Source organism: Taudactylus pleione, unplaced genomic scaffold, assembly GCF_031769625.1.
Source record: "Taudactylus pleione unplaced genomic scaffold, aTauple2 ptg000006l, whole genome shotgun sequence".
Taxonomy (NCBI): domain Eukaryota; kingdom Metazoa; phylum Chordata; class Amphibia; order Anura; family Myobatrachidae; genus Taudactylus; species Taudactylus pleione.
The window spans coordinates 14602053-14629715 of record NW_028284409.1 but is presented as its reverse complement, the minus strand read 5'-3'; the positions used below and the strand labels follow the sequence as shown (position 1 = coordinate 14629715).

The window sequence follows — 27663 nt, the reverse complement described above, 5'->3', positions numbered from 1 at the left end:
ACATAAATAATAAACAAACAATTAGAATGTAAGCTCTTATGAGCAGGGCCCTCTACCCTCTTGTGCTTCTCCCTACTTTCATCTACTTCTTACTCACCAATAGGGCACCTAACACTTGGTTGCTTATGCTTGGCTGCTTATGTGGTTGTTATGGTTGCTAATGTAGCTATGTATATTATCCATGTCCTTGTCTTGTCTTGTTCTGTAAGTCACTGGTCACCTTTTTGTTTATGTACTTAGTAAGGCGCTGCAGAAAACTTGTGGCGCCATATAAATAAATGATAATAATATACAACATATTGGTGGGTTGGCGGGCCCCAAGAACAATTCCATCGTGGACCGGTTTTCATTTCATTATGGGTTGTTTAGGGGTATTGGTGATGCGCTTTTATTTTTATTGGTTAATGCTTTAAACACATAACTCATTTGCAACACATTTTAACCAGAAATGTGGTGCCTCACAGTATAGAAAAATGTACAGAATTATGAAGCATATTTAGTAATATGAACAAGATGATACAAGGCCAGGTCTCATTTAAATTATTTTAATTGATCAATCGCTCATTCTATTTTACCTGCCTTCCATTACATACATCACCTCCATTTCCCTGTACTTCCCTCAGGCCTCTGAGCTAGCTCTCGTCATACTCAAGTCTCTCTGGTGCACCTCAAAAATGTACTACAGGGGTGTGTTACCCAATTATGAGGGGGGGGGGGGAGTAGTACGGCCAGCTACTTTTGCAACCCTTTTATGGCTTTTTTTCTTTTTTAGTTGCTGGAAAACAGCTCTTGCAAGGTCACCTATCAAAACTTTCTTTAAATCAATCAATGCTTTACCTGCCTTCCACTACATATTCCACCTCCATTTCCCTGTACTGCCCTTGGGAACCTATGGGGTCATATGGTTTATTAAACTGCCATCCGGTCTTCCACTGCTATGCTGCAATGTTTCATAGATGCGCTATATTCTTTTAAACTGCTGTGTGTCTGTGCCGCTGCTCCGTTGCTTAGTTTAGCCTTTGGACAATATGGGTGACAACAATATTTTGAGCTGTGAGTGGTCAAAATTGACTGGAAATGACTGGAAATTAATGTTATTGAGGTTCATACTGTAGGAACAAAATCCAGACCAAAATACAGAAAACCAAAACACGTGAGGGTGGTTTTGGCAAAACGAAAACAAGACAATGAAATAGAACAAAAGACAAAACACGGGGGTCCACGCACATCTCTAATAATAATGATGCCTAAAATAGTGCACATGGTTGTCTATTCTGACTCCTTGCTGATAAGTGGCAACAAGCAAGATGTGGATCTTGAAGATTTCAGCTATGAGGACTGATGCAGAGTTGAATGTATGTTTGTTGTCAGAGCTTATCGTGCATATTTTTGTACTGCAAATGGTCCGGAACCTAGCACATATAGGAGATTGAAATATATATGACTTTCAGTCACTGACGACTGAAGAGGTGGCACTGGGCTGTACAGAGACAAAGTTCATGAACGACATGGCAACACAGACCTGGGTGTAGGTGTACATTTGCCTAGTTCCAGACTTGTATTTTGCAACTAGTATAGGGCTGTGATAATGTAATGTAACAAACCAATTATATGGATTTGGGGCGGGTGCAATGCAAGATGCGTACAGCTCTGCATATGAACAAATATATACATTTCTTTCTGTGCACGCAATATGGGATCACGGGCTCCTGATTTTCATCCAACTGAGTATCAGGCCGATGGTATGCACTACTTCCAAGTGCTAGCAACATATGTACACAAAATGTGTGTGTACTATACTATAAAGATTTGAGTTAGAAAATCTAATGCACACAAGGGGGAGAATATACGAAGCAGCGGCTTCTGTAAGCCGCTGCTTCCCGGCGGGTTACGGGGCCAAAATTAAAATGGCACCTGCAATCAGTGTAAAGCCCGGCGTGCTTAACACTTACTCTGGGTGCTATTTAAAATACTCACTTGCAACCCACCGGGAAGCAGCGGCTTACAGAAGCAGCTGCTTAGTAAATTCTCCCCCTTGTGTGCATTAGATTTTATAAATCAGATATTTATAGTATAATTCGTAAATTCTCCCCAAGGTATGGCAAATATAACAAAGAAAACATACAAGGTAAGACATTGAAAACAATATGGTTCAAATTGTACAAAAGGATACATAGAAGAATTTAGCTCTTCCAGCTTCAAATAAAAAGAAGTACAGTAGTTAATACACAACACAATCCAAATTAATGTCATAATGATATCACCAATGAGAATAGGCTATGAAATTTGTTACTAGCAGCTAATAAGACTGCATATCAAGGTTTTATATGAAATCACAGGAACTATTCTACTTGTTTGTTTTCCATAAGAAGCAACTGTTCGTAATCGGTTTATACTGATGTTTTTTGTCTTTAATACTTGTTAATGGCAGAAAATATGAATTAAGATCCCTAGTAACTTGGAATATTACATAGAAAATAGACTGAAGCTGTGGCTATTACTACTTTGGGAAACTAAAGGGCCTATAAATATTCGTGTGAAGGAGCATTTAAATAAGGTCTCCAATCACAGTCTACCTAGACATTTCACTCATGCGCATAATTCCAATTCCCAGGGCGCAATTCAATGCGAATGGAGTAGCGCTGGGAAGGAGCTCCCAGAGTTTTGTTGGATTTCTGCTCGCACCCCAGGAGCGCACTCAATTGAATAGCTGCAGGAGCTCTTTCCTGGCGATATTCATTTTGCGTGAATTGAGCCCCCACTCCTTTAAGTTTACTGTATTGGAACATATACCACCAGATTATTACGATATTTAATATTTTCTAGGAAAGAATCATATTGGATATACATGTATGATACCCGCATTTGGTTGTCTCATGGCCAGTGTAACAACACTGCTTTCTTTCTGAGCCAATAAGAATACTTGTTCAATATTATTGTATTTTGCATTCTCATTTGATGGTTTGATTAGTTACAGTGCATGTAAATTGGTGGATGACATATTTACACACACACACATATATATATATATATATATATATATATATATACACACACACACACACACACACACATACATACATATACACACACTCTACTGGAAATAATAATGCTTGTTGGATATTTTATTGGATTTTTAGAAGAATAATGGAAAATATTTACTTGAATATGGAAGGTGCAACCAGAGGCTTAATACTGTGACATGTACCAATTATTGGCTTCAGTCAATAAACACATTTGGTGTGACTTTTAATTCGCACTATTATTACATCATTAGCATTTTTAGAATATATGTCCACAGCATTAATGGACATTTTATCAATAATATAAGCAACTTTTGGTGTTTATGAAAAGATTTATTATTATTTTGCTTTGTTATTCTTTCATACTTTTAGTCAAGATTCATTATAACTTTATTTAGTAACACTAACACTTAAAACATAAAATATGTAACTAAAGGCGGACATTTTCTTTGGCGTCTTATTTCCTTTTGTTAGTAGTTTTATTTGAAGTCATTATGATTCTCATAACCAGGAGGGTTTTGATTGGCTCTAGTTGATTAATAGCCCTATTTAAGTACCATCATGAGCCCATGTATCAAATTCTTGAGGAAGTTTGGTTCAAATGAAATGTGTTGGATGAATCTGTGCTTTGATTTGTACACCCCAATCCAGGAAGGACCATGGTGAATAGGAGTACCCACTCTATGAGTGCAACCCGTGATGGATAAAACATCTGTTCCAGTCCTAGGATTCTGGTTATCATATTATTGTTATCTAAATTTTATGTGCACAAGTTTTTAACAGATTTGCAATATACTAAATATATTAATTATTACATTGAGTTTCTTTGGTGCTGGGCTATATTTCCAGATAAAAAGATCTTTAAGGATAAGCTCATCAGCTTTGTCATCCAAGAACACTTTGGTGAATTTTATATTTGGAGTGGAGTAAATTCAGATAAGTGCATTATTCTCTGTACTAAGTAAGTTTAATACCTATTCATTTTTCCATTTAGTGGGGTCATATATACTACACTATGAGTGCCTTCTTGTCTGGTTATATTTTAGGTTTCTTAGGTCCATTCTGGCGAGGATCATACGAGCGGAGCAGTCACACTAATCAGTTTATGGTTTTATATTGTTTCAGACATTTAGAACATATAGAGTTTGTGTTTTTAATATACTTTTTGTTTAAAAGGAGTCAGTTCTATTGATATCAATTAATACACAATTCCACATTTGTAATCTATATTACTAAATAGATTTTGATATATGCACATAAAAACGTACATCAGAAAGGAGACGGTCAAGATTGGAATCCCTGGCCATTTTGCGTTTGTCTTCAGTCATTTCCTCCAGTTCACCGTACAAGTCTAAGTGCAGACGAGCAAGCTTCTCCTGCAGCCCCCGGACATGTTCCATCTGTTCAATGGAACATTCATTGCCTACGAAAGCAATTGTACAGAGTTCTGACACTTTAGCTTATGTTACATAAGATCTGACACTTAACTCTGGCATATAAGAGCTGTATTTACACAGCATATCAAAATTTAGAAATACAAGCCCAGTCTTCTCCCTCACTATCAATTAGATGTATACTGCAAGTGTTGGAAGCACAGTCTCTGTTGTATTTTCATTATGTGAATGTACATACAGTAAAAGGATTGGAAAAAACAGAACTAACCTTCACTCCCCAATAAATACTATCTGGAGAACAAACTCAGGATTAATAATATCAGATGTATTAAAGTAGCTCTATCACGGAAGCCATCATTTTGTGTGTAGAACTAGCATCAATTCTCCTGGAACCAGTGCCTTGTTCTTACAGATGCTGCTAGTTCCTAGTGAATGTATAAGTTGTATTCCTATGAATATTGATTCATCCCACAGACTGGCCGTCTCCTGGGTGTAAGTGATTCAACTCTTAATAGTAGCAGTATTCCAAAGCATTTCATATTCATCATATACAAAAATAAAAAATATATTTCTTTTTACCAAAAGCTTGAAGTTTGCCTGAGTGGAAGTCATTGAGAAGACTCAGAAGACCTTTCTCCATCTCCTGCACATCAGACACATCTGTAAGGAAAGAGTGCTGAATAGGGGCAGAGGAAGCGCCTTTGCCTTCTCCCTGAGATTTAGATTTTTCTTTAATAGCTCTTCAAGGAAAGAAAACACAGAAAATTATGATCATTATACATTTAGCAATTTGTACCATATCGGATCCACTTGCACTTACCAAAACTAGTAATAATACTCTATATTTACCAACAGAACCGTCACTAACGAGACCTATTTTCGCTTGCAGCAGTATCACTGGAAAATGTTTTGTTTTTAAAGTAACACTAAAATCCCACCTTTAAAAATTCTAGATATTAACAATGAAGATAAAATACATGTTGTATTTTTTTTATCTACTACAAATCCTTTCATATCATTAGTCAAAAATAATGGTACAGCTCAAAAAGCCGAGAAGTCATTGACGTTGCTGTACATGAATATTTCAATCCACACAGTGCATTTCTGCATAGCAAATCTGTCTAGTAATAATATTGTGCCATTTAATCTAATTTAGCTTGGATCAAGTAGTACTAGCTTCCACTGGAGACCAGATTCTATTCTCCCATTCATCTATCAGGCATGCCTATTCTGCATAACAATCATTGGTAAGTATAACCAGTGCATTTTTCTGACGGTACACACATTATGCTGTCAACTTTTTTTTTTTGCAGAATTTTTAATTCTTATAACTAGTTCCGTAAACAGGAAGCTTGCAGTTATATAAGTACATGTGGCTGAGCGTATGTGAAAATATCTTCGGGAAACATGTGAGATATTAACCACTTAACTGGATAATATTTTTTCCAAAAATGTCCCCAATATTCTAAAAAAAAAAAAAATATATATAATCAAATTCTGTAAATTATACCTATATAGCGTTCCCATTAGGCTGTTTTAGCGGGGCGCGGCGCCCTGCCCTCTTTCTGGAAGGCAAAAAGCGCCCTGCCCTAACAGCCTGCGGGAACTGTCTTCACCTGCGGGTCACAGTGTCCCGCAGGTGAAGAAATGTGCGGTGACCCGGTCACCACCGGAGAATAGACGCCGGGCGCATGCGCCCGGTATCTATTCTCCCTGTCTGCAGGGCTTGGGGGCTGCCCGGCGTGTCCGTAAGTGCCGGGCACGCCCCCAAGAGTGACGAAAAGGGGACGCACCTTATAGACACGCCCTCTTTTCGATGACCACGCCCCCTTCTACGGCGCGCGCACGAACGTGCCCTCTCTAGCTCCGGCGCCCTGCCTCGCGCCGGAGCTAGAGTGAACACTACCTATATAAACCTGATTTAGTGTAATTTCAATAACAAATACTCAAATAAAATTATACTGAACTGGGGATAAATAGATATTATTTAAATAATTTGATCACTTACAATAATCCACAATTTTGGGACGTTTTTTTTTCGTAAAAGTTTTATACAGTTAAAAAAAAAAAGTAATTTATATTTTATATTATATATATATATATATATATATATATACACACACGCACACATATATACACTGTAAACTACAGATGTGCCCCCTTTACATCCTTGCTAATCGCGCTACAGACGTGCGCACGCATCACGCCATGCGATTACCTGAACCAATCCTATGAAGTAGAGTGTGCCAACGCAGTGCGTTTATCTACTCGCAGGCACACGATTTGCGCCATGCGTGGACCGACATCAAAGATGTAGGACACATCTGTATTAGATTTTTTTTTTTTAAACTATATAAAACATTTTACCCACACTCTCACTCCACGACTTACAGTTCCTTGAGCTCAGGGTAGCAGCAGTTGGGCAATCCTTTTAGGCACTGTTGTGCTGTCCTGCGCTACAATGACAACAGGACAGACAGATGTGGAGGTACCCTAACAGCAGATGCTGCTTCTATCTACTATCTGAGAGCCATTGTGCTCTCAGAAAATAGATAGCGCTCCACTCTTTTACCTATACCACTATTCTGACACAAGGCTAAACATGTTATTTGCTAAGCACTATTACACTATTAAATGTGATAAGTGTTCTGTGTGTGTTAGCAAATGTATATGTACTGATTAAGCATTACTGTATAAGAAATAGATCCTGATTATAGACTACTCTCCTGGTAGGCCAAAACCTGGGATATACTGAAAACATGTATTATCTACTACAGACAATATTTTGTGAACGAAGTGGCATGCTCATACCTGGGATATACTGAACAAATACTTGTGATTTACCTGTGACTCACAATTGAAATACGGTAGCACAAACCTTTGATATACTGAACACCTGCTTTATGTGCATATATTTGGTCCTAGTTGGTTTAGCAGTACCCAATAAGCACTCTATTTAGATATGGATCCTCATTACTTTAGTATGCGTTACCCTGGGATATACTGAATACATACTATATCTGCAACATCTGGTTTCCTGTGATTCTCTTATGAGTCACATGATGTAATATGGTATGCCTAGACCTGGGATATACTGAATACATGCCTAATGATTTTCCTATGATTCACAGGACTAAATATGGTATTTTCAGACTTGGAATATACAGATTACATGCCCTATTTGCAACATATTGTGGTTAATGACCCCACACTGCTGATTAACTTATTTATTCATATTTATTGAACAACCTAAACCTTATAGACTGTAAGGCAGTGTTTAACGCAGATATTTTGATTATGTTTGTGCTAATTTGATATCTAGTACCATTAATTTGAAAATTTATTGCACAATCATTGACCGAGACACACATTAATTGCTCATTTTGATACATATTTTGCGAGTTCGTCTTTTCTTGGCGTCTTCTTTTAATCAGAGTGCCCTTTGACTTTCTTTATCTTCTTATTATCTTCAGACATATTTTTGCTGTCTTTCACATATCGCATATTGCTCTGGCTTTGAGAAATTCTTTTTGAGTTTACCAATAATGAAACTAGCCCAGGGTTATACTGAGATTACTGTCGATATCTGGATTACTTTATCTTAAAATGCATATCCACTACACAATATAAATGGACGATTGAACGATTACGAAATCGTTATCGTTCATTAATCGTGCAGTGAATATGCCAGCAACGACCACCGATGTGTGCTCCTGCTGGTCTGTCATCGCCTGAACATACTGCCCAACCTGCCGATAGTCAGGTAGGTTGCTCTAATGTCCACCTCAGCTAAATTGCCTTGGCCAGTGAATCTACATTGGAAGACTCAGTCTCTGGCTTTGGCATGATCCAAAACCTGAGGAGACAAGCTCAGTTTTCAAAGTCACGACCCGTCTCTGCCCCCAAACGCCTGCAACCTATCAATCAGGCTGCGGCTAACAAGACACAGCGACTGGAGCCGCAGCACCATCGCAACACATGCCCACTTCGGCTCCAGAGCATGCGCACAAAACATCGGTCATTTGCCACCAAATCGGCTCTATGTCCGGATCTGAATCAGGCCCACTGTGACTTAGGTAGGTATTTCAAGTGGCTGGCCTAATATTGCAGCCTGTGCAAGCTAAAAACAAGTCTGATGCACAATAATAATCTGATCAAAAATTGCATTTGGTAAAATGGTTGGAAGGTGTCCACTAATGGTCTGTGAGAGAGATCATCTTCCAACTGCACAAACTGGTTCTAGTGACACTGGAACCTGGGGAGGATGAGATCACAATGGGGCCAATATCCACGTATCTCAAATGGCAAGTCTTTGCATACAGTGCATGCAAAAAGGTGAATTTATACTTTTTTTTTTTTTGCACATGTCCGTCCTATTCTGAGTTGGACCTGTCTCTCCACCCTATCTCACAAAAAAAAAAAATCAGCAAAATAGGGCGTTTTGGAGTGTGAACTGAACAGTGGCAAAGCGATCACACTTTACCATCCTGACTACAGCCACAGACTTGCAATGCAGAATCAGCCTCAATATGTGCAACTGTTCGTAATAAACAGGCCTATAGATGTAATGGGCACCTTCCTTTCCATCCATTGCATGTACTCTCACTCCATTATGCTCCCGTTATCTATATGGACCGCTTATCTCTAACACATTCTCTGTTTATACGGTTGATGGAGCACAGGTACAACACACCTTGGGCCCATTTGTACATATTTAGAATCTGATTGGAGCTTTGCTATATTAGCAAATCTATAGTATGTAAGCTCACCTTTTCAGCTTTGGTTTTTGCACAGTTGGCTGTTGCACAGCATTTGAAAATCCAGCACTTTTGCTGAGTGGGACAGCGTTTTTCTTGGAATTCACTAGTGGTGGAGGATGACTAGTAGAGGACTTAGGACTCCTCCTTTTCATCTTCCTCTCATCCATTGAGGCAGAGCTTTATTCGCTCTCTGTTTTTGTAACCTAAAAAAATAATAAAAAAAAAAATACATCAATACTATTACACAGAACAGATGGTCTGTATAAAAAAAAATAATTCTGAGTGGTTGATAATTAAGATACCAAAGTTCCTGTTAAAGCAGACAAAAGCAATGTGTGTAATTTGTTACTTACTAAACTGTCCTCAGCCACACACATGCCCTAATCTAAAGCCATCTTTATCTTCTATCTAATGTTTTTATGCACTTGCCCGGTAACACGTTACAAATACTTCAAACAAGGTCATGTCATTTTATTTTAAAGCCACTCTGAGACTAAAGCAGAATTTGGTCTACTACAGTGGTTCCCAAACTGCACCGTGGCACCGTAGGGTGCCTCGGGACACTTGTAGGGGTGCCTCAGGTTGGTGGTCCAGCACCAAATAATAAGAGTTATGGTGGTCTTACCATTGATAACTCTTTTTCTTTGAGGTCCATAAGGTGCACAGGGATAATGTGGTTGGAGTGATCCAGGCACCAAACAGTTAAAGCTTTCAGCTCCCAGGATGCCTCTGGTCCTCCTCCACATATAGCCCGCCACAGGCATTCAGTTTTGTAAACAAGCCCAAGGCAGGGGAGGAAAGCGGAGAAGGAAGAACAATCGTACACCGGAAACTCATACAAGATGAGGGAATCCATGACCGCAAAAAAAAAAAATTACCAAATGTAGCCAGGTGCGTCAGGGTGGGTGCCCTGTGGTCCATGAAGAATAAGAGTTATCAATGTTAAGTCTGCCATAACTCCTATTTTCTTCTTCAGGTTCCATAGGAATCCACAGGGATACCATGGGGATGTCCTAAAGTAGTTCCCCTAAGGGTGGGGACGCTCCTTAGCAGAATAGTGAACCTTGCTGAATCAGGCCAAGAGTTTGTACGCTCCTCATAGAGAGAGCACGAGCCACATCCAGGGAAGCTTCACCTACAGAAAGGTCTGAAGACTGAAAAGCTGGAACCACAATCTCTTCATTGACATGAAAACGGGACACTACCTTAGGAAGGTAATCCTTGTGGGGAGACAGGGCCGTTGAGAGCGCTGCCGGGCCCCGGTAAAGAGGGGACGTGGCCTAATGGTGGGAGGCGTGGCCACGCCCCCTCGAATAAAAAAGTAAAAAAAAGTATACATTTGCAGCGCCGCGTAGCACTGCGAGCCCCTCAGCCCGGCGCAAAGCCAGGGGGGGCGCGTAAGTGTGATCGCTCCCCCCCTCAGGCATAGGAGATTGTTCGCGGCTGCTAAGCAGCAGCCACAGCAATCTCCCACTGCATCTCAGCACACGCTGTGTGCTGGGAGATAGTGAGGAGGGAGGGGGGGCAGCGCCGGACCCGGGCCCCCGCCGGGCCCCTCTGGAAGTCCGGGCCCGGGTAAATTGTACCCGCTCCCCCCCCTCTCGGCGCCCCTGTGTGGAGAACAGCTCTATCCTGGTTAAAAAATAAAAAATGGGGAGAGACAAGAGAGCACTGCCAAATCAGAGACTCTGCGTGCAGAAGAGATAGCGAGGAGAAAAAGTGTCTTCGCTGTCAACCATTTCAAATCTACAGAGTCCAGAGGTTCACATGGGGGAGCTTGTAGCCCCTTGAGAACCAAAGACATCCTATGGTGCTACTGATGGGACAAAATGAGGCTGTACTCAGAGAAACCCTTGAAAAAAAAATTCTAACATCTGGTAAAGAAGCAATCTTTTCCTGGAACCAATAGTATAGTTAAAAAATGAGAGGAAGATTTCTCTTTTTTTTATCCATCCCAGTGCTAACAGCATGGTGTCTGTTCCAAAGACAATAAAAGTTTTAATAATCATATTCACAATGTAGTCACAAAAGTATAAAACCAATGAAAAAAAAAATAAAAACAATTCAATCAACAATATGTAGCATGTGATGCTACACGAAGATAAAATCCAAATTAGATCTATGATAGACCCAGTATATAACATATATAAAAGCTCTACTTCAAAATTATAAGGAGCAGATGAAGTAAAATAGAACATACCCAGGTGTTGTGCAGTGGGATCCCTAGGTCACCGGTTCCCTTGAAATTCCTGATGTTTCTAGGGGGTCATACACACAGAGGGCCTAATTCAGACCCGCTCGCGAGCGGGTCGATGTTGGCCCAGTGCGCATGCGCACGACGGAGGCGGCTCAGTCGTGCGCATGCGCGAGACCCGGATAGCGACGGTCAAACAGTCGCTACGGGTCTCGCACCAAAGGGAGGCGTGCTGTCGATGTTGAGTGACAGCACGCCCACCAGGGGCGTGCCTGCCCAGACGGAGACGTTCCCATGGGAACGCCTACCGTCTGGGGCCGGCCCCACTGACATCACAAGTGATGTCAGTGGGAGTGCTTTCGGCTCTGTTTGAGCCGAAAGCACTCCAGGGCTTGCAGCAACGAGACCCTACCACAAGGGTCTCGTCGCAAGCCCGATGGTCGCGATGGTCTTGACCATCGCGACCATCTTCCTGGCCGCTCGCTATAGCTGTGGGTGGTCACCCACAGCTATACAAGCGGCCAGGAGGCCGCTCTAAAAATGAAGAAGGCCGGCCCTGATTCAGAGCGAGCGCTCTGTCAGAGTGTCCGGCTCTGAATCAGGGCCAGAGTTCCAAAGCTTACAGACGTCCTGGGAGGTTTTCTTAAAAAGGTCAACACACCTGCCACCGCAGGTCTGTAAGCTTTGGGACCCTGTGTGTATGACCCCCTAGAAACATCAGGAATTTCAAGGGAACCGGTGACCTAGGGATTCCACTGCACAACACCTGGGTACGGTCTATTTTACTTCATCTGCTCCCTATAATTTTGAGGTAGATCTTTATATATGTTATATACTGGATCTATCATAGATCTAATTCGGATTTTATCTTCGTGTAGCATCACATGCTACATATTGTGGATTGAATTGTTTTTATTTTTTTCATTGGTTTTATACTTTTGTGAATACATTGTGAATATGATTATTAAAACTTTTATTGTCTTTGGAACAGACACCATTCTGTTTTTTATCCATCTCAGCGATAAGAGCAATCTGCCTCACATTTTTTAACTATACTATTAATTCTGATCCTGAGGTGAACAGGATTTGAGGCAGTGCACTAGCTGCTGTGGGAGTTTAGCACCCAGGAGTACCCCATTTTTTACCTTTGCTTTCTCTGGAACCAGATTGACCGTGCAGAAACCTGCACTCTCAAAGTGGCCAGGCGGAGACCAAAGTCCAAACCAGCCTGGAGAAAGCCAGTACCCGGGAAACCCTAAACACCTTAGGGTCATATTTTCTGTGGGAACACCATTGACCAAAAGAATGCCAAACTCTGTAATAGATTAGGGTAGAGGAAGACTTTCGTGCCCTAAGCATTGTTTGAATCACAGAGCTGGGGCAACTCTTGGCTCTTAAGATTGAAGACTCAAGAGCCACGCCGTCAAAGACAGGCGAGGTAAGTCCGGATGCAGGCAGGGACCCTGCGCTAACAGATCCGGCCATAGAGGAAGAGGATACGGACTGTCTATGGATAGATTCCGTATGTCGGTGAACCAATGACGTCTGGGCCAAGCAGGAGCTACTAGAATTATTGCCCTGGAGCAGGTCCTATGCCACGAAGTGTGATTTGTATACTGCTCGAAGCTCCAGAATGTTTATGGGCAGATGACTTTCCTGATTTGTCCATCTTCCCTGAAAGGTGTGATGACCTGTCACTGCCCCCCATCCGCGAAGATTGGCATCCGTGGTGAGAAGCACCCAATTTGGAATCCAGAATGGACGACTCGTCCAGATGATCCTTTTGTAGCCACCACAATAGAGAGACGAATCTCTGAAAGGATCCTCTGGGACCTTATTTAATGATACTGTCCGTTCCACCTGGAGAGAAACAAGTTTTGCAGAGGCCTGGAATGGAACTGAGTATATCCACCATGTCAAAGGTGGATACAATTGACCCCAGGACCTGCATCGCTGATAGAATGGATACCCTTCGCTTGCATAGCAATTTGCGTATTCGCAATGATAGGGCCACAATCCTGTTTTCTGGCAGAAATATCCTTTGTGCCTGAGAATCCAGAAGTGCCCCCAGATGTACCATCTTCTGTGTTGGAGAAAGAGGATGTCTTCCAATTGATGATCCAGCCGTGCTTAGGTGGGCAGGCAATGGTCAATTTGAGATGGTGTTGTAAAGCAGCTGGAGACTGTGCCAATATCAGAAGGTTGTCCACATATGATAGTATTCTGATTCTTTGAATCCTGAAGTAGTTCGTCATAACCGCCATTATTTTGGTAAAGACCAGAGGGGCCGTTTATAGACCAAAGGGTAGTGCCTGAAATTAATAATGTTGTTGCAGGACAGCAAACCATAGAAATTGCTGGTGGGATGATGCAATAGGCACATGCAGATAAGCATCCTGAATGTCTAGGCAAACCATAAAATCCCCAGACTCCATTGCCAAAATAATTGACCGAAGAGTTTCCATACGGAACTTGGGTACATGGGCAAATTTGTTGAGGGTTTTCAGATTTAGTATAGGGCGATGAGACCCATTCGGTTTCTGAACCAAAAATAGATTGGAATGATAACCCCTTCCTTGTTCCAACACAGGAACAGAGATTATTAATAACCCCTGCCTACAGCAGGGAGTAAATAGCTTCCTGAAGGGCCACTGCATCTGATGGAGGATTTGTGCAAAAAAACTTCTGGGGAGGATGCCTCTGGAAGGTGAGGGCATACCCCTGAGAGACCACTTCTCAGACCCAGGCATCTGTTGTTTGATGCCAGCACTCCGCAAACTAATGAAGTCTGCCTCCCACCCTGGGATCCCTCAGGAGGAGACCCCCTCCCATCAGGCCGAGGGTTTGTCATCTGGCTTAGAAGCAGGACGTCTGGCCAGCCGAGACCTCTTAGTTTGTTGCCTGGTTGTCCTGCGAAAACTAGACGACCTGGAGAAAGATTGTTCCTTTGCTCATCCCTGAGGACGAAAAGACCGAAAAGAAAAAACTGCCTGGACTTTAATGTAGCCGTAGATGGCAGACCTGCAGATTTTGAAGCTGCCAGAGTAGCTATTATCTTATCTCACTCTGCTTCATAAAGTATATTCCCATAAAAAGTTAAGCATTCCAGAGCCTTCTTTGACCCTGTATCGGCTTTCCAGGACCTTAACCAAAAGGACCCTATGAGCCACCACTTAGATTGCTGATACGTTAGAACAAGAGTGAGGAAACTTTTTTACTGCCGAGAGCCATTTTGATATATATATATATATAACATTATTCACAGGCCCAGTGCAGGCCACGCTCCCTCCATGTGATATCACACGGGGCAGGACCACAATCGTCAGGGATTACTGCAATGCCCGGAGCATACTGAGGATGCCTCGGGGAACTGTAAGGGCAGCGGTGTGACCGTCTGAAGCGTCCCAAGTACGCTCCTGGCGGCACTGCTGCATAGATTCAGGCTGCAGGATGCCATTCTAGGCACCCTCCTAACCAGATGAGGCTAGCAGAAAAAGCTCAGAGGGCCAGACCAAATGACTCCACGGGCCTTATATGGCTCCCGGACCTGAGGTTCCCCATCCCTGTTTTAGAAGCTAAGAATCCCGCATCTATTGCAGCTCCTCCCAAATAGGAGACTGCTTCCCGTGTGTGTGGGAGATATATGTGAGCTGTTTTCTGGTAAAGAATCCTCCAATGCCCCCTTCCATTCTTCAACCGCTTTGGCTAACCAAGCCCCAGCCATAGCTGGATGAGTAACAGCTCCAGATGATAAAAATATTGCCTTCAGACATGTTTCAATTTTCCTATCTGTAAGATCTTTGAGAGAAGATGCTGACAGAATAGGCAACGTAGCATTCCTGAATAAGTGTGTCACATGAGCATCCACAGTAGGAGGGATTTCCCACTTAGTACATTCAGAAGCTGGGAAAGGAAACAACAATGCTAATCTTTTAGTAATATTAAACAGTTTATCCGGGTTACCCCATGCCTCTTAAGTAAGTGGAGTGAGTTGCTCGGATTTAGGAAACTCAGCTTTTACCACCTTCTGGTGTTTAAACAATGGAGCCTTCTTACTAGAAGCTGGTTCATCATCCTGTATAGCTAGGATTGATTGGACCACCCTTACCAAAGAAGAAACATCCACTGTAGAAGGATGGTCCTCCTCTGCCCAAAGAAGAACCCTGCGCATCATCTGATTCCTCCGATGAGTCTGAATCCATATGATGAACAGACCAACCAAAAGATAACTTCCATTTAGGCGCCTTAGTGACTACCGGTCTGCTCAGAACAGCTGACTAACTTGAGTGGGCATAAGCATCCATCCAGGAAGGATGTATAGGAGGTGCAAACATAGCATGCTGTGGGTACCCCATACAAGGAGGCAGCGTGGGAACAGCCATATGATCCACAAACTGCTTCATTACCTGAGACAAGGAGGATACCCAAGATGGCTCCTGTACAGCGACTGGTATACTGGACTGGTGAGGTGGCTCTTTATAACAGACAGCGCACAAACCATCCTTTTTAAAGTCCTGAGAGGACAAGCCTGCCAAACAGGATTTACATAAAACCAGCACAGGGGCCTCCCCCTCCTGAATCCCTTTACTATTTGACATATCAATTATAAAGGTAACAATGCAAACTAATGTAATGCGATAGCCTTCACAAATAACAATTAAATATGAAGTATAAAGAAAAAAAACCCATACACCTGCAACAGAGGGATGAGGAGAAAAACAGTGATAGTTATAACTGAGTCAGAAATAAAAGGCAGTATCAACAGAGCAGCTATCAAACAGTCACATACAATGAATATGCAATGGGCTCCAAATCAACTACTCAAAACACGATGCTTGGTAGGATATAGAGCACTATATACCTGACCCATGGGAGAGGTATACAGGGAGACTGACCCAAAACCTCCTGAGACCAACAGCTACAGCAGCGCACTGATAGTGGAATGTGAGCATCTCATATACACGAGGCGGGTAGGAGGAGCGACCCAGATGCGCGAAAACCTTTGAAGGAACTGCGTCTGGGTAGTAAACTGCATTAACCAGCTGGATACACTTGCTTCACGGCAGCAGAAGTATCTGCTCCCGATCCCCGGCGTCAAACGATAAGGCCCCGGTGGCCTAGGGAGGACACGGTCGCTTCGGGCCCTCACAGAAGCGATTTCCAGTGCGTCTCCGGAAGAAAGGACTGCCGCGCGGAATTCCCTGTAAGCAAGGAATCGCTTTACCTGACATCTCCATGCGTCCAGGCCCCAGCATCGCTGCTAGGAAGCTCTGCCGTGACCCACCAAAAACCCAAGAGATGTTACTTTGGACTGCCTGAGCAGTCCCGTTACAACGGTGCGTCTGAATCCTGCAGCACCAGACGAACAACTGAATGCCTGTGGCCAGGGGCGGGGTATATGTGGAGGAGGATCAGAGGCATCCTGGGAGCTTAAAGTCTTAACTGTTTGGTGCCTGGATCACTCCAACCACATTATCCACATGGTATCCCTGTGAATCCCTATGGAACCTGAATAAAAAAATAAAAATGTATGGTCAATGTAATGTAAGTATGTGGACAAACACAAGCTTAAACCGGTCAACCACCACATAACTGAAAAGGATGACAGGTAAGCACAATTTACTTGACTACATTTTTTACAGAATTTCTCAATAACAAACTTTTGACTTAGGGGTGCCATGAAAACAATGCTGATACTCTAGGGCACCACGATTCAAAAAAGTTTGGGAACCACTGGTCTACACTGTAATTACTTAACAAATGCAGCAGTCACATCTTACCAAAACACAGTGGCGAGAGAAGTTTGTGAAACGTTTTATAATTATGTGCACTTCTATGCCAGGTTTACAATGAATATGATCTGACCTTCATAGGTCCCATTAATACAGGGGTTGGGAACCTTTTTTCTGCTGAGGGCCATTTTGATATAGATAACATTATTCGCGGGCCCGATGCAGGTCACACTCCCTCCATGTGATGTCACACAGGGGTGGGGCCACAATCGCTGGTAGATAACAGCAATGCCCGGAGCATCCTCAGGATGCTCCGGGGAGTTGTAAGAGTAGCAGTGTGACGTCTGAAGCGTCCTAAGGACGCTCTTGGCGGCACTTCTGCATAGATTCTGCTGCAGGGTGCCATTCTAGGCACCCTGTTAACCAGATGAGGCTATCAGAGAAAAGCTCCGAGGGCCAGACCAAATGACTCCGCGGGCCTCATACGGCCCCGGGCCTGAGGTTCCCCATCCCTGCATTAATATATAAAATATTATTGGCTACACAAATAACAAAAATATTTACTTTTATGTGTCATTCTTGTAACCGTTGTTTGCATATTTCGCTTTATTGGTAATTACAGTTTAGTGAATCAACCCATCTAAATATTAAGTTTATATAAAATTTCACATATCAGCCCAGGCTCAGAGGAAGTCCGGTAGGTAACAATCACCCTTTGTTGCATCTGACCAATGTAAATTAAATAAAAAAAGAAGGAGAGGATGCAACAGTCATCAGCAGATATTTACATCATGTAAGGCGCATGCAGCCAGTTTCATATTAATTTTCACAGGTTGTATGAAAGAACAATCATCTCAGTTACAGAGCTCTATATATTACACACTTTCACTGATACACTCACATGCATTGCGGTCTACACTAAGGAGCTGATTCAGACCCGGACGCCAAGCTGCGCTCTCATGCTGCAAAAAGGGGCCGGGTATGCAAATGCCGCCATCGCACTGAATGGCTTAAGGACGCCCTCTATGCCTTAGAGAGCGACGGCAGAGCGAACGCACGCCAGTATAAAGACGCCCACCTTTCTTTCTTAGCACACGTCATCTCCATGAAGTGTGTGAATAATCGGTAACATCAAGAGCCATCGGTGCTGCACGCAGCGCTTGAGGTAGACCCTACCCCACCGCAAGCAGTGATCAGTGCTGGCTAAAATTCAACCAAGTGACGTGTACAATGACGCTTCTTTGCTAATTATGCACAGCCCTAAAACGCCCCGACACGCCTGCGTTCGCACATCCACTCCTCCGTTCACAAGCACCTTCCCCTGTTACCACCCACAAACGGCGCTGTTACTCAAATTAGTGTCCAGTCTGTGTACTACGAGCGCACAATTCCCAAGCACAGTGGGTGACTCGCACATGCGCATATTGACGCATACGCAAACGAGAGATTATCGGACATAGCATGCTTCCGCGGCCTAGCTTCCAGGTCTGAATCAGGCCCTAAGTTTCATCACTTTACACTTAGCTCCTATAGCAACTTTTAACGGCATTTCTTAATAGGTATAATGCAATTGATATCGTATGCTGGTCGTACAAGTGTATGGCCAGCATAAAGTTAAGATTCAACTTATGTTTTCCCTTGAACTGCCTGGCAGCTCCCTGGCAATCCCAGCCACACGATTGACACACGTTGTACATACGATCACACGATACTATGCATCGTTCGTCCGTCCCCTGAGCAGCGTCATTTGTAAAAAAGGAAAGAAGAAGAAGGACTGATGCATGCATCTGTCTTTAAGAAAATAAACAGATGAAGGGATGGTTGAGCGAGTTCCTAGTGTGGAACTACAGATACCAGCGGGCCCGTAATGCCCCGAATGCTGGTACTTGTGCTTCTCCAAGTACCAGCATGCGGGAGAGGCTTGCTGGGACTTGTAGTTCCACAGCAAGAGACAATATTTTTAACTATTGCAAATGCACCACACTACATAATCAACCCGGCACCCACCGCCCAGGAGTGCCGGGGATAGCCCCGGGCTATCAGCCTGGGGTGCCCTGGAGGGGGGGACCCCAGCTCCCCAGGGATCCCTGGCCTGGGCTGACTAGCGGTCAGGGTTATTGCTTCGGCTGAGGGGCCCGGTGAAGGGGCTCCCCTGGAGGGGGACTCTATGCATTTTTCCCCCTGTATTTCCAGAACCGGATCAGAGCCCAGTGCCGATTGTGCAGAATACAGGGGACCCCTACATCGTTTGTCCCCTGTATTTTGGCAACCAGGAACTAGCCCGGTGCTGGCTGTGCTTACATAGGACTTTTTTATTTTTTTTCACAGATGCACGGATGGTTCTCACTGAACCATCCCTGCTTCTGTGCTTATTTTATTACAGACAGATGCATGCATCACGGATCTCCCTGTGTGTGCATAATTTATTTGAATTTTTTTTTAACAAATGATGCCGCTCGGACGCACGATGCATCGCATGGTGAATAATCACGGCACGGTCGGCATACGTATATGACGGATCATATGGGCTGCACATCTGATCATACGATACATTTTAGGAGGTTCGGGAGCGCGCATCGGATCGTATCCAACTTAAAAAATACAAGGATTTCTACACGATTAATCGTACGACGCATTGTAAATCGGACAATCGTGAAGGTGTATGGCCAGCAGTAGAGGTGCAATTTACATTACACCAGCTGGAAACGTTTTTTTTCCTGCGCAAACAGATTGTATTACAGTTTCTTTTAAACTAAGGGTGTAATTCAATTCGGCAGCAAGAACAAGAATGGAGTCCGTTGTGAAAATTCCTTTGTGACATAAACTCATTAAAATTGTGAATAGAGGGCCTAATTCAGAGCCGGACGCTATTTGCGGATGGTCGTTCCAAAAAAGGGGCCGGCTATTTAAACTGAGCGCTCGCTCATTGCGGTTTGTTGACGCCTTTATGTCTGAGCGAGCGAAAAATAAGCTCGCTATTTTGTAAAGACGCCCCTTTGCCGTTCGCATCACACGTCATCTCCGGTATTTATTTGATTAATCGGGTACATCGAAAGGCATCTTTACTGCTCGCAGTGCTTGTGGTAGGTTTTTCCTACCGCTATCACTGCGAGCAGTTCAGGCTAAAAGACAACCAAGTGACGTGGTCGATGACGCTCCTTTACTAATTATGCACTCCCATTAAACGCCCTTTTTACCGTTAGGCACGCCTACGTTCGGATCTCCACTCACCCGTTTTCAAGCACCTTCCCGTTACCACCCACAAACGGTACATTCTGCCAATCAAATTAGCAGCCCCTCGCTGTTTTGTGAGCGCACGATTTCCAACCGCAATGACTGGTTTGCGCATGCGCATTATGACCCATACGCATGCGCAGCTGTGCGAACATCACTCATAGCGAACGAGCGGCCGCTTACGAGTGGCTCTGAATCAGGCCCAGAATCTCTAGTGAAACATTGTACCACTCTTAATGAAGAATATCCTCATGCTGCTTTGGCAAAGATGGACAAGAAAATCTGGGCCTGATTCAGAGATGGACGCTCTAAACGAGCGCTCGCTCTGAATCAGGGCGTTTTTTTTTGTTGGCCTCCTGGCCGCTCGCATAGCTGTGGGTGACCACCCACAGCTATTGCGAGCGGCCAGGGCGATGGTCAAGACCATTGCGACCATCGGGCTTGCGATGAGACCCTTGTGGTAGTGTCTCGTGACCGCAAGCCCCAGAGAGCTTCTGGCTCTAATAGAGCCGGAAGCTCTCTCTCTCTGACATCACTGGTGATGTCAGTGGGGCCGCCCACAAATGGCAGGCGTTCGCTTGGGAACGCCTCCGTTTGTGAAGCTACCCCCCAGCCACGCCTACCAAACGGGGAGAGCTGTCAATCACCATCGACAGCTCACCCCCTTTGGTGCGAGACCCGGAGCGACGGAGCACCCATTGCTAGCCGGGTCTCGCACATGCGCACGACGGAGCCGGCTCCGTCGTGCGTATGCCCAGTGGGCAAACATCGACCCGGTTGCGAGCACTCAGCGCTTGCGACCGGGTCTGAATCAGGCCCTCTGATCACAGTAGTTCGATGTTATGCAAGTCTGGTGATTGTGCTGACCAGGGAAGATGCTGAAGTTAATCTTCATACTCCTGAACTCTTTAGGCTGTGGCAGCACTGTCATCTGGGTAAATTGCATCATTGTTGGAAACAATGCCTTAATGCTTTAAGCGGCTAAACCGTAATTGGGTGTGACATGCACATGGTATATATTCACCGTGAGGAGAGAGCTTGGGGGAACCCTAACACCTCTGTAAGTGCTGGGCACACCCCCAAGTGTGATAAATTGGAGGTGTGTCCCAAGGACACGCCTTCTCCCCATCTGGCGTGCGAACAGACTGCTGACAATTTGAAGGTAAAAATGCCAGAAACTTTGGCTGTCACTGTTAGTCTGCTTTCCATGACATTGTTTGAGAAATGTGTGGACTTCAGTTAGAAAGAGCTGTAAAGGCATAAGGCGGGCCTCAATTGATCCACATCCAAGCAGAAACAAACTTTGGGCTAGACAGTGTTGAGCCTCAATCACAGCCATAGAATGCATTCACTTAAAAGACTTCAATTATGTATGCAAAGTGGCAAATATTGCATTATGTGTGCATCTCTTCACTAACATTATATGCCCCGGCTTATGCCAGGCACACATCAAATACAATAGAAAAGGAGTGCCTTAACGGGCATGGGAATGGTTAGAAGAAAGCAGGTGTGTCTGACTGTTTAAATGCCATTCGTGGGCGAGCATAAATTAGTCATTGCGATCTCCTGTGGAGCATGACCGCTCTCTGCGTGTCAGGAGAGCTGCAGTGTTTGCGGCTGGTAAGACTTGCCTTGTGAGACTGCCCGATGTGGGTCAATGTTACCAATGTTTACACTGTTGCACGTTGTCAGATGGATATGAGAAGGCAGCAGTGAGCGTCCCTATGCTCAGCTGTGCTTTGGAAGGCATTAGCATATTTTAGCAACTGCGATCATCAAGGGGTGAGAAGCACAGTACCCTTATCACATTTCTCTGCTTGTGGCAGTTTCTTTAGAAGGTGAAAAGTTGCAAGTATTGCCAGGCACACATCAAATACACTTATGCCCATGATCTTAATCTTTTATCCTGTTTGTGGACTACGTATTCACTATTAGGCTTAAAAGAAAAGTAAACCAAAATTCTTAGGCTGCGGGGAGGGGAGGGGTTAGGGACCACCGGGGAGAGATTAGGATTAGAGTATTTACCTGATTTTCGGGATTCTGCATGATCGAGATGCCAGCGTCGATATTTAAACCATCAACATATCATACCCTACCCCTTGCTGTACTCTGCCTACGTGTACATGTCCTTTCCCGCACTCATCCCACCACTCCAGGCGCAATTGGACACTCTCGTTATTCCACGGAGGCCTGCAGATTTATTGATTTTACATAAATTACATTACAAATTGTCGTAGGTCTCACTTTGCATTAACTCCTTAGTTTAAATGTTCAGTACCATTATATTTTCCACTACTCTGCGATGTGACAGAACCCCTTGGTAACGACGAATGTCAGTGCTTATGGCATACATAATTCAATTAGAAGCAAAACAATTAACAAAAATATTGCATATGTGAGATACCAATGTGATAATAACTGCTCTCCAAATGAAAAAAAAGTAGATTTCCATTGTATGCATACCAATAACGACCTACTGAAATAGTCAGTAGGAAGTGGCCTGCAGGCAGTTGGGACAGCAGTGGAATTTTTTTTGTGTGAATGAGAAAAATGAAAGGAGACCAAACACTAGATCCCAGGAACCTGAGAGCATGCAGTGATTCTGGCAGCAGAAGTAATATGATCTCAGGTTGCATTGCAGCCTCAGGTTCACCATCACTGTGATGAAACCCTTATGGAAAAGGAGGCGATACCAGCTAAAATATTCAAAAATAAAATACCTTTTTTTTTAATAAAATAGTGAATAATTGATCATTGTACATTACTTGCGTAATTTAATATTATTAACTCTATGGTAATCATTACATTTACAAGCCTAAATTGTTCCAACGCCATAGCCTCGGCAGTCAGAAAAAAATATATAAATCAGTAATCCATGCTGTATACATGCAACAAGAGGATTGTCCTAATTTTTTTAGGAATCCGATAAAGATCATAAATTCAGTAACACAGATATTTGGATTTTAATAAAAACACCCCCTAGTACCATAGGTACCTGATAAGGGCACAGACTGCAATCATACCATCATTACATTTTCCAGGTACAGTAATACTGCAGCTTGCTATGTAGGTTACAACAGTCTATAGCTTGTGAAACTACAGGTCCCAGCATGCCCAGTGTTACACCTCCTGTAAAGCAACAGGTGCCCTAGCTATATTCGGAAGCTATCTTAGGTAAGTAGCCCTGTGTACATGAGGGCTCTGCTCGGCACTGTGGCCCCATACAGTAGTTGCAGCCATTACACCGCACTGTACAGCAGAAGGGGATTATACACACACAGCCAGGAACTGACAGAGACCTCACTACAATACATGTGTTTATGGGACCAGGACCGCAGCAGTACATCAGATGTATACCCACCCCCAGCTGTGTACACACTCACCGACATTGGGCACAGCAGAGTCCCCTCCTAATACCCCGGATGGGAAACGAATGCCGGAAAAGAAAGGTTCCTAGGAAAATAAGTTACCAGACGTGAGAAAGTAAAACTACAGAGTATGGCCCCTAGTGGACTAAAATGTGAACTGCTATATAGATAAAGAGTAGAGCGGTGATTTTATATATATATATATATATATATATATATATATATATATATATATATATATATATACACACAAACACAGTATATAGCCTACGTATTTGTGACTGCTGCCTTCCAGTTGTAAAGCGATGCTAAGTATGCAGGTGCTTGGTGTCACACAAGTGTTATTAGTGATTACTAATCAACAAACTCGAGGTCATATAACCAAATTTTCTACTACCACAACGATTTACACAATGACTTTCCACATATACAATGGATTTAAAGCTATAGTGATCAATAATGGGAATAGGGGTACCCCTGTCTAACGCATGCCTCTGATCTGCTATGATGATTGCTGAGGAAATAAACTCTTGGATGGGAAGAATCATTTGATGTTTCATCGAAAACATCGGTCTGATGGTTCCAATGTTCGATGTTTAACCCTGCAATGGTGATAATCTAATGTTTCATCACCATCGATTCGCTAGATTTCTGTCCCGATGTTTCCCCGATGGTTTCCAATGTTTTTTTGATGTTGTTTTTTTAATTCTGTGGGTGCTTGCAGTTACTGTGTGTGTGATGCTGACATTTCAGTACACAGTTTACACATACTGCTGCGTTCGCGCATGCTCCTGGGGGCTGTAGCTAACATAGCGAAAGACACTCTGGACAGCCAATTAGCAACAGCACATACAGCAGTCCCATCCCCGGCTTACTGCCACTGGTGCTGCTCTCAGTGACTGACTGGATGCATGTGTGCTGCTAGGGGCGTGGCTGACCGTATCCTGGCACAAAGGTACAGCACTCCAATAAATAAGTGTATTTAAACCACCATTAATACATACAGTCAGCAGTGTAAGTCGATGTTTTGATATATATATATATAAAGAACGTCCTCAGGACAATAATGTAGCAAAATAAAAAACCCGAAGCCACAAATAGATGCTACTTACCCCGCTCTAAATAGAGAAGATACCGACCCAGTGAGTGACCGCCGGGACCACGAGGAGCAGACAGCGAGGAGCTCAAAAATTACACTACGCAGTCTTCCAGCAACACCAGCTGTGGCAACCACTGATACGGCCGTGGTGCTAGATGCCTGCGTCCCGGCAGCACAAATACCACATTTAATGCCAATGTTTCATGGGGACTGCTTGTAGTATGCTACCTAAGAAGTACCAGGTCTTTACAGATCTTATAAACACACTTGCCTACTTTTTTTGAGATGCCCGTGGAGGAGAAGCCAGTGGGTTGCGACGGGGGCGAAGCCTGATGAGTCGCAACATTAAGCCCCGCCCCTTCACTGTAAATTTACATGATTGGCGCAAATTTAAATAGGGGGCAGGGATAAATGACACGATTCTTGAAGACTTGTGTCATTAAGCCCCGTCCCCTACACGGGGACCCGCGATCGCCGTGGAAATTCTCTCCATGCTGCCCACTTCACTAGGAAGTGGGCAGAATGCAGGAGAATTGCCTACTCTACCGAGGGTGCGGGGTGTTGCCTGAAAAATCGGGAGCCTCCCGCGACTTCCGGGAGAGTAGGCATGTATTCTTATAAAGGAGTTTTGCATTTTTTAAAACCTCTGAGTGCCGCTGTTTATTTGAACCGCTGGACTGTAAGCCTCTATCAACTAAAAATATGTATGACTTCAGGAGTTTATTAGTATATTATATGTTTAAGTAGGTTGTTTACATAAAAAAATAGAAACATCGGATAACATGAATGTTCCAGAACTAATGTTTAGGACTAAACAATGTTTTGTATCCAATGTTAAAAACATCGGTACTTCCAATGTTTCTTTCGATGTCCCATCCAGTCCTTAGCCATGAATGGGGTCTATACATGTATAACATGAAGTGGCTACCAGTAATTTCCAATACATATCACATCATACTGGTCCAATATATAGTAGTTCTAAAGTGGAATTCTCAAATACTTGTCTGGGGAAGCAGTCCGAAAAGCAGGCCCCTCCACGATGCTGGAAAGAAGTACAGTACTTCCAGATATAGTGAGGCAGAGCCTCCCGTCATACTCCCTTTCAGACTGCAGAGTTTTGACTATAAAAATGATTAGAATAATACAAAGAAGATATTTATAACTTACAAAAATTGCAGCACACCCTAGAAATACAGGGAGAGATGAGGCAATAAGAGCTCAGCCTCACCTCTGATAACTCAGAGACTGCCTGGAGCTGGGGGCTGGGCTACAAAGCTGCCAATAAAACACATAGAAAAGAGCTAATGGAGGCATGCCTCACTGTGAGGGGCGTGACCTGAGCTCTGATGGACACCTCTGACGATCAGGTGACCAGACCAGGAAGTACTCAGGCATCGGAGCTAGGCAGCAGCACTGAGGAGTTGAAGGAAATTGCCATATGCAGACAGAGGAAACACACAAAGGAGAAAAAGGTGAGGAGGGTCCGCTGCTAAGGGGAAATCTGTGTGTGTGAGGGGGTAAGCTTTTGTGCTAGGGGGGAATCTTCTGTGCTGGTGGGAGATATGTGTGAGGGGAATCTGTGTGGGGGGTAGCTGTGTGAGGGGGAGATCTGTGGAGCAGGTTCATACATGTCTGTAAATCTGGCTCTAATGCTAGCCAGTGCCTCCCCATCCATTGACCTCACCGCACATCCCTGCTTGGCTGCATGTGTGCCGGCAATGCAACGGGCAGACACTGACAGCTGAGAGACAGCCACACCAGGCACCGGGCTGAGCTCGGAGCATTTACCTTCCTCTCCTGCTGCGTGCCACCCTCTCCATCTTGACATGGCAGCAGGGCCAGCACTAGGTTTCTCGCCACCCAGAGCCATCCTGTTCTACACTCCCACTGCCTTGTCCTTCTGCCCCTTCCCTCCCACGCTCCCTCCCCCTGAGGTTGTATACTTATAATTTCAATGTGGAGGTGAAGGGCGGTGTTCACATGGTGCCGGCCAGATAGCGGTCCTAGGGTCCTTGTGCGAGAGCACTGACAGATCATGCCTCGAGCCGGCCCTGCCGGGCAGCAAGAGTAATGGTAGGAATTTCTTCCACCAGGAAGCACATGTTTGCCCCCTCCTTGCGGACCCGCGAATCGCTGTCTTTTCCTGTGATGAGGCAGGGCCTAATGACATCTACAGTTCGGCCCTGCCCCCTGAAGATGTTTGCAGAATCTCCTCTCCAGGCTTCTCCCGAGGAGTCGGCAAGTATGGTGCCGGATGAGGGGTGCTGTGCTGGGAAAGGGGTGCTGGATGAGGGTGCTGTGCTGGGATAAGGTTGTGGGATGAGGGGTGTTGTGAGAGAGAAAGAAAGAACAATTTTGTGTCCTCTGACAGAAAGGCAGATAAGTGAAAATTTATGTTTGAAGAGGTGGGGAAGAGTTTCTGTAGAGTGTGGTGTGGTGGCATTATCTGCTAGGGGGCACCAGCCAAAATCTTGCTAAGGGCACCAAATCGTTTAGGGCCGGCTCTGTCTAAAGTGCTTTGTGAAACAGGGCTTTTCACTGCTGCGTGAATAGACGCTTTTATGTGAAAGTGTCTATATAAATTCTCCAAGAGTTTTACTTTGTGCTCCAGGAATAATAATCTATGTTGTCTCAAACAAGTTATCCAAAATCATTAAATCAAAAGCCTTTCTACCATCAAGAGATAAAGATTGTATCACCTATTCCAGTCGCTTGCAAAGACTTGGGGGCATATTATTGTCTTTCATAAAAGTAAAGTTAGCAGATCAGTACAGATTGTGGGTAAATTTACTAAGGATCAGTTTTACCGTCTATTGCAATCCAATGGACATGCTAACCATCGGATTTGAGCGTCAATAG

At 43.9% G+C, this 27663-nt stretch overlaps 1 protein-coding gene across 1 annotated transcript in view; it reads right to left on the bottom strand.

Moving 5' to 3' along the window:
* The window catches only part of CCDC28A (coiled-coil domain containing 28A), a 35120-nt gene extending 11315 nt beyond the window's left edge, over positions 1 to 23805 (bottom strand). The window contains exons 1-5 of the mRNA XM_088453826.1: positions 23721 to 23805; positions 9187 to 9380; positions 4997 to 5157; positions 4292 to 4446; positions 2174 to 2196 (exon numbers count right to left, since the gene is read on the bottom strand). Coding sequence (XP_088309952.1) covers positions 2174 to 2196; positions 4292 to 4446; positions 4997 to 5157; positions 9187 to 9344 — 497 coding nt within the window. The 5' untranslated portion in view covers positions 9345 to 9380; positions 23721 to 23805. The remainder of the gene's footprint in view (positions 1 to 2173; positions 2197 to 4291; positions 4447 to 4996; positions 5158 to 9186; positions 9381 to 23720) is intronic.
* Between the last annotated feature and the right edge of the window lie 3858 nt (positions 23806 to 27663).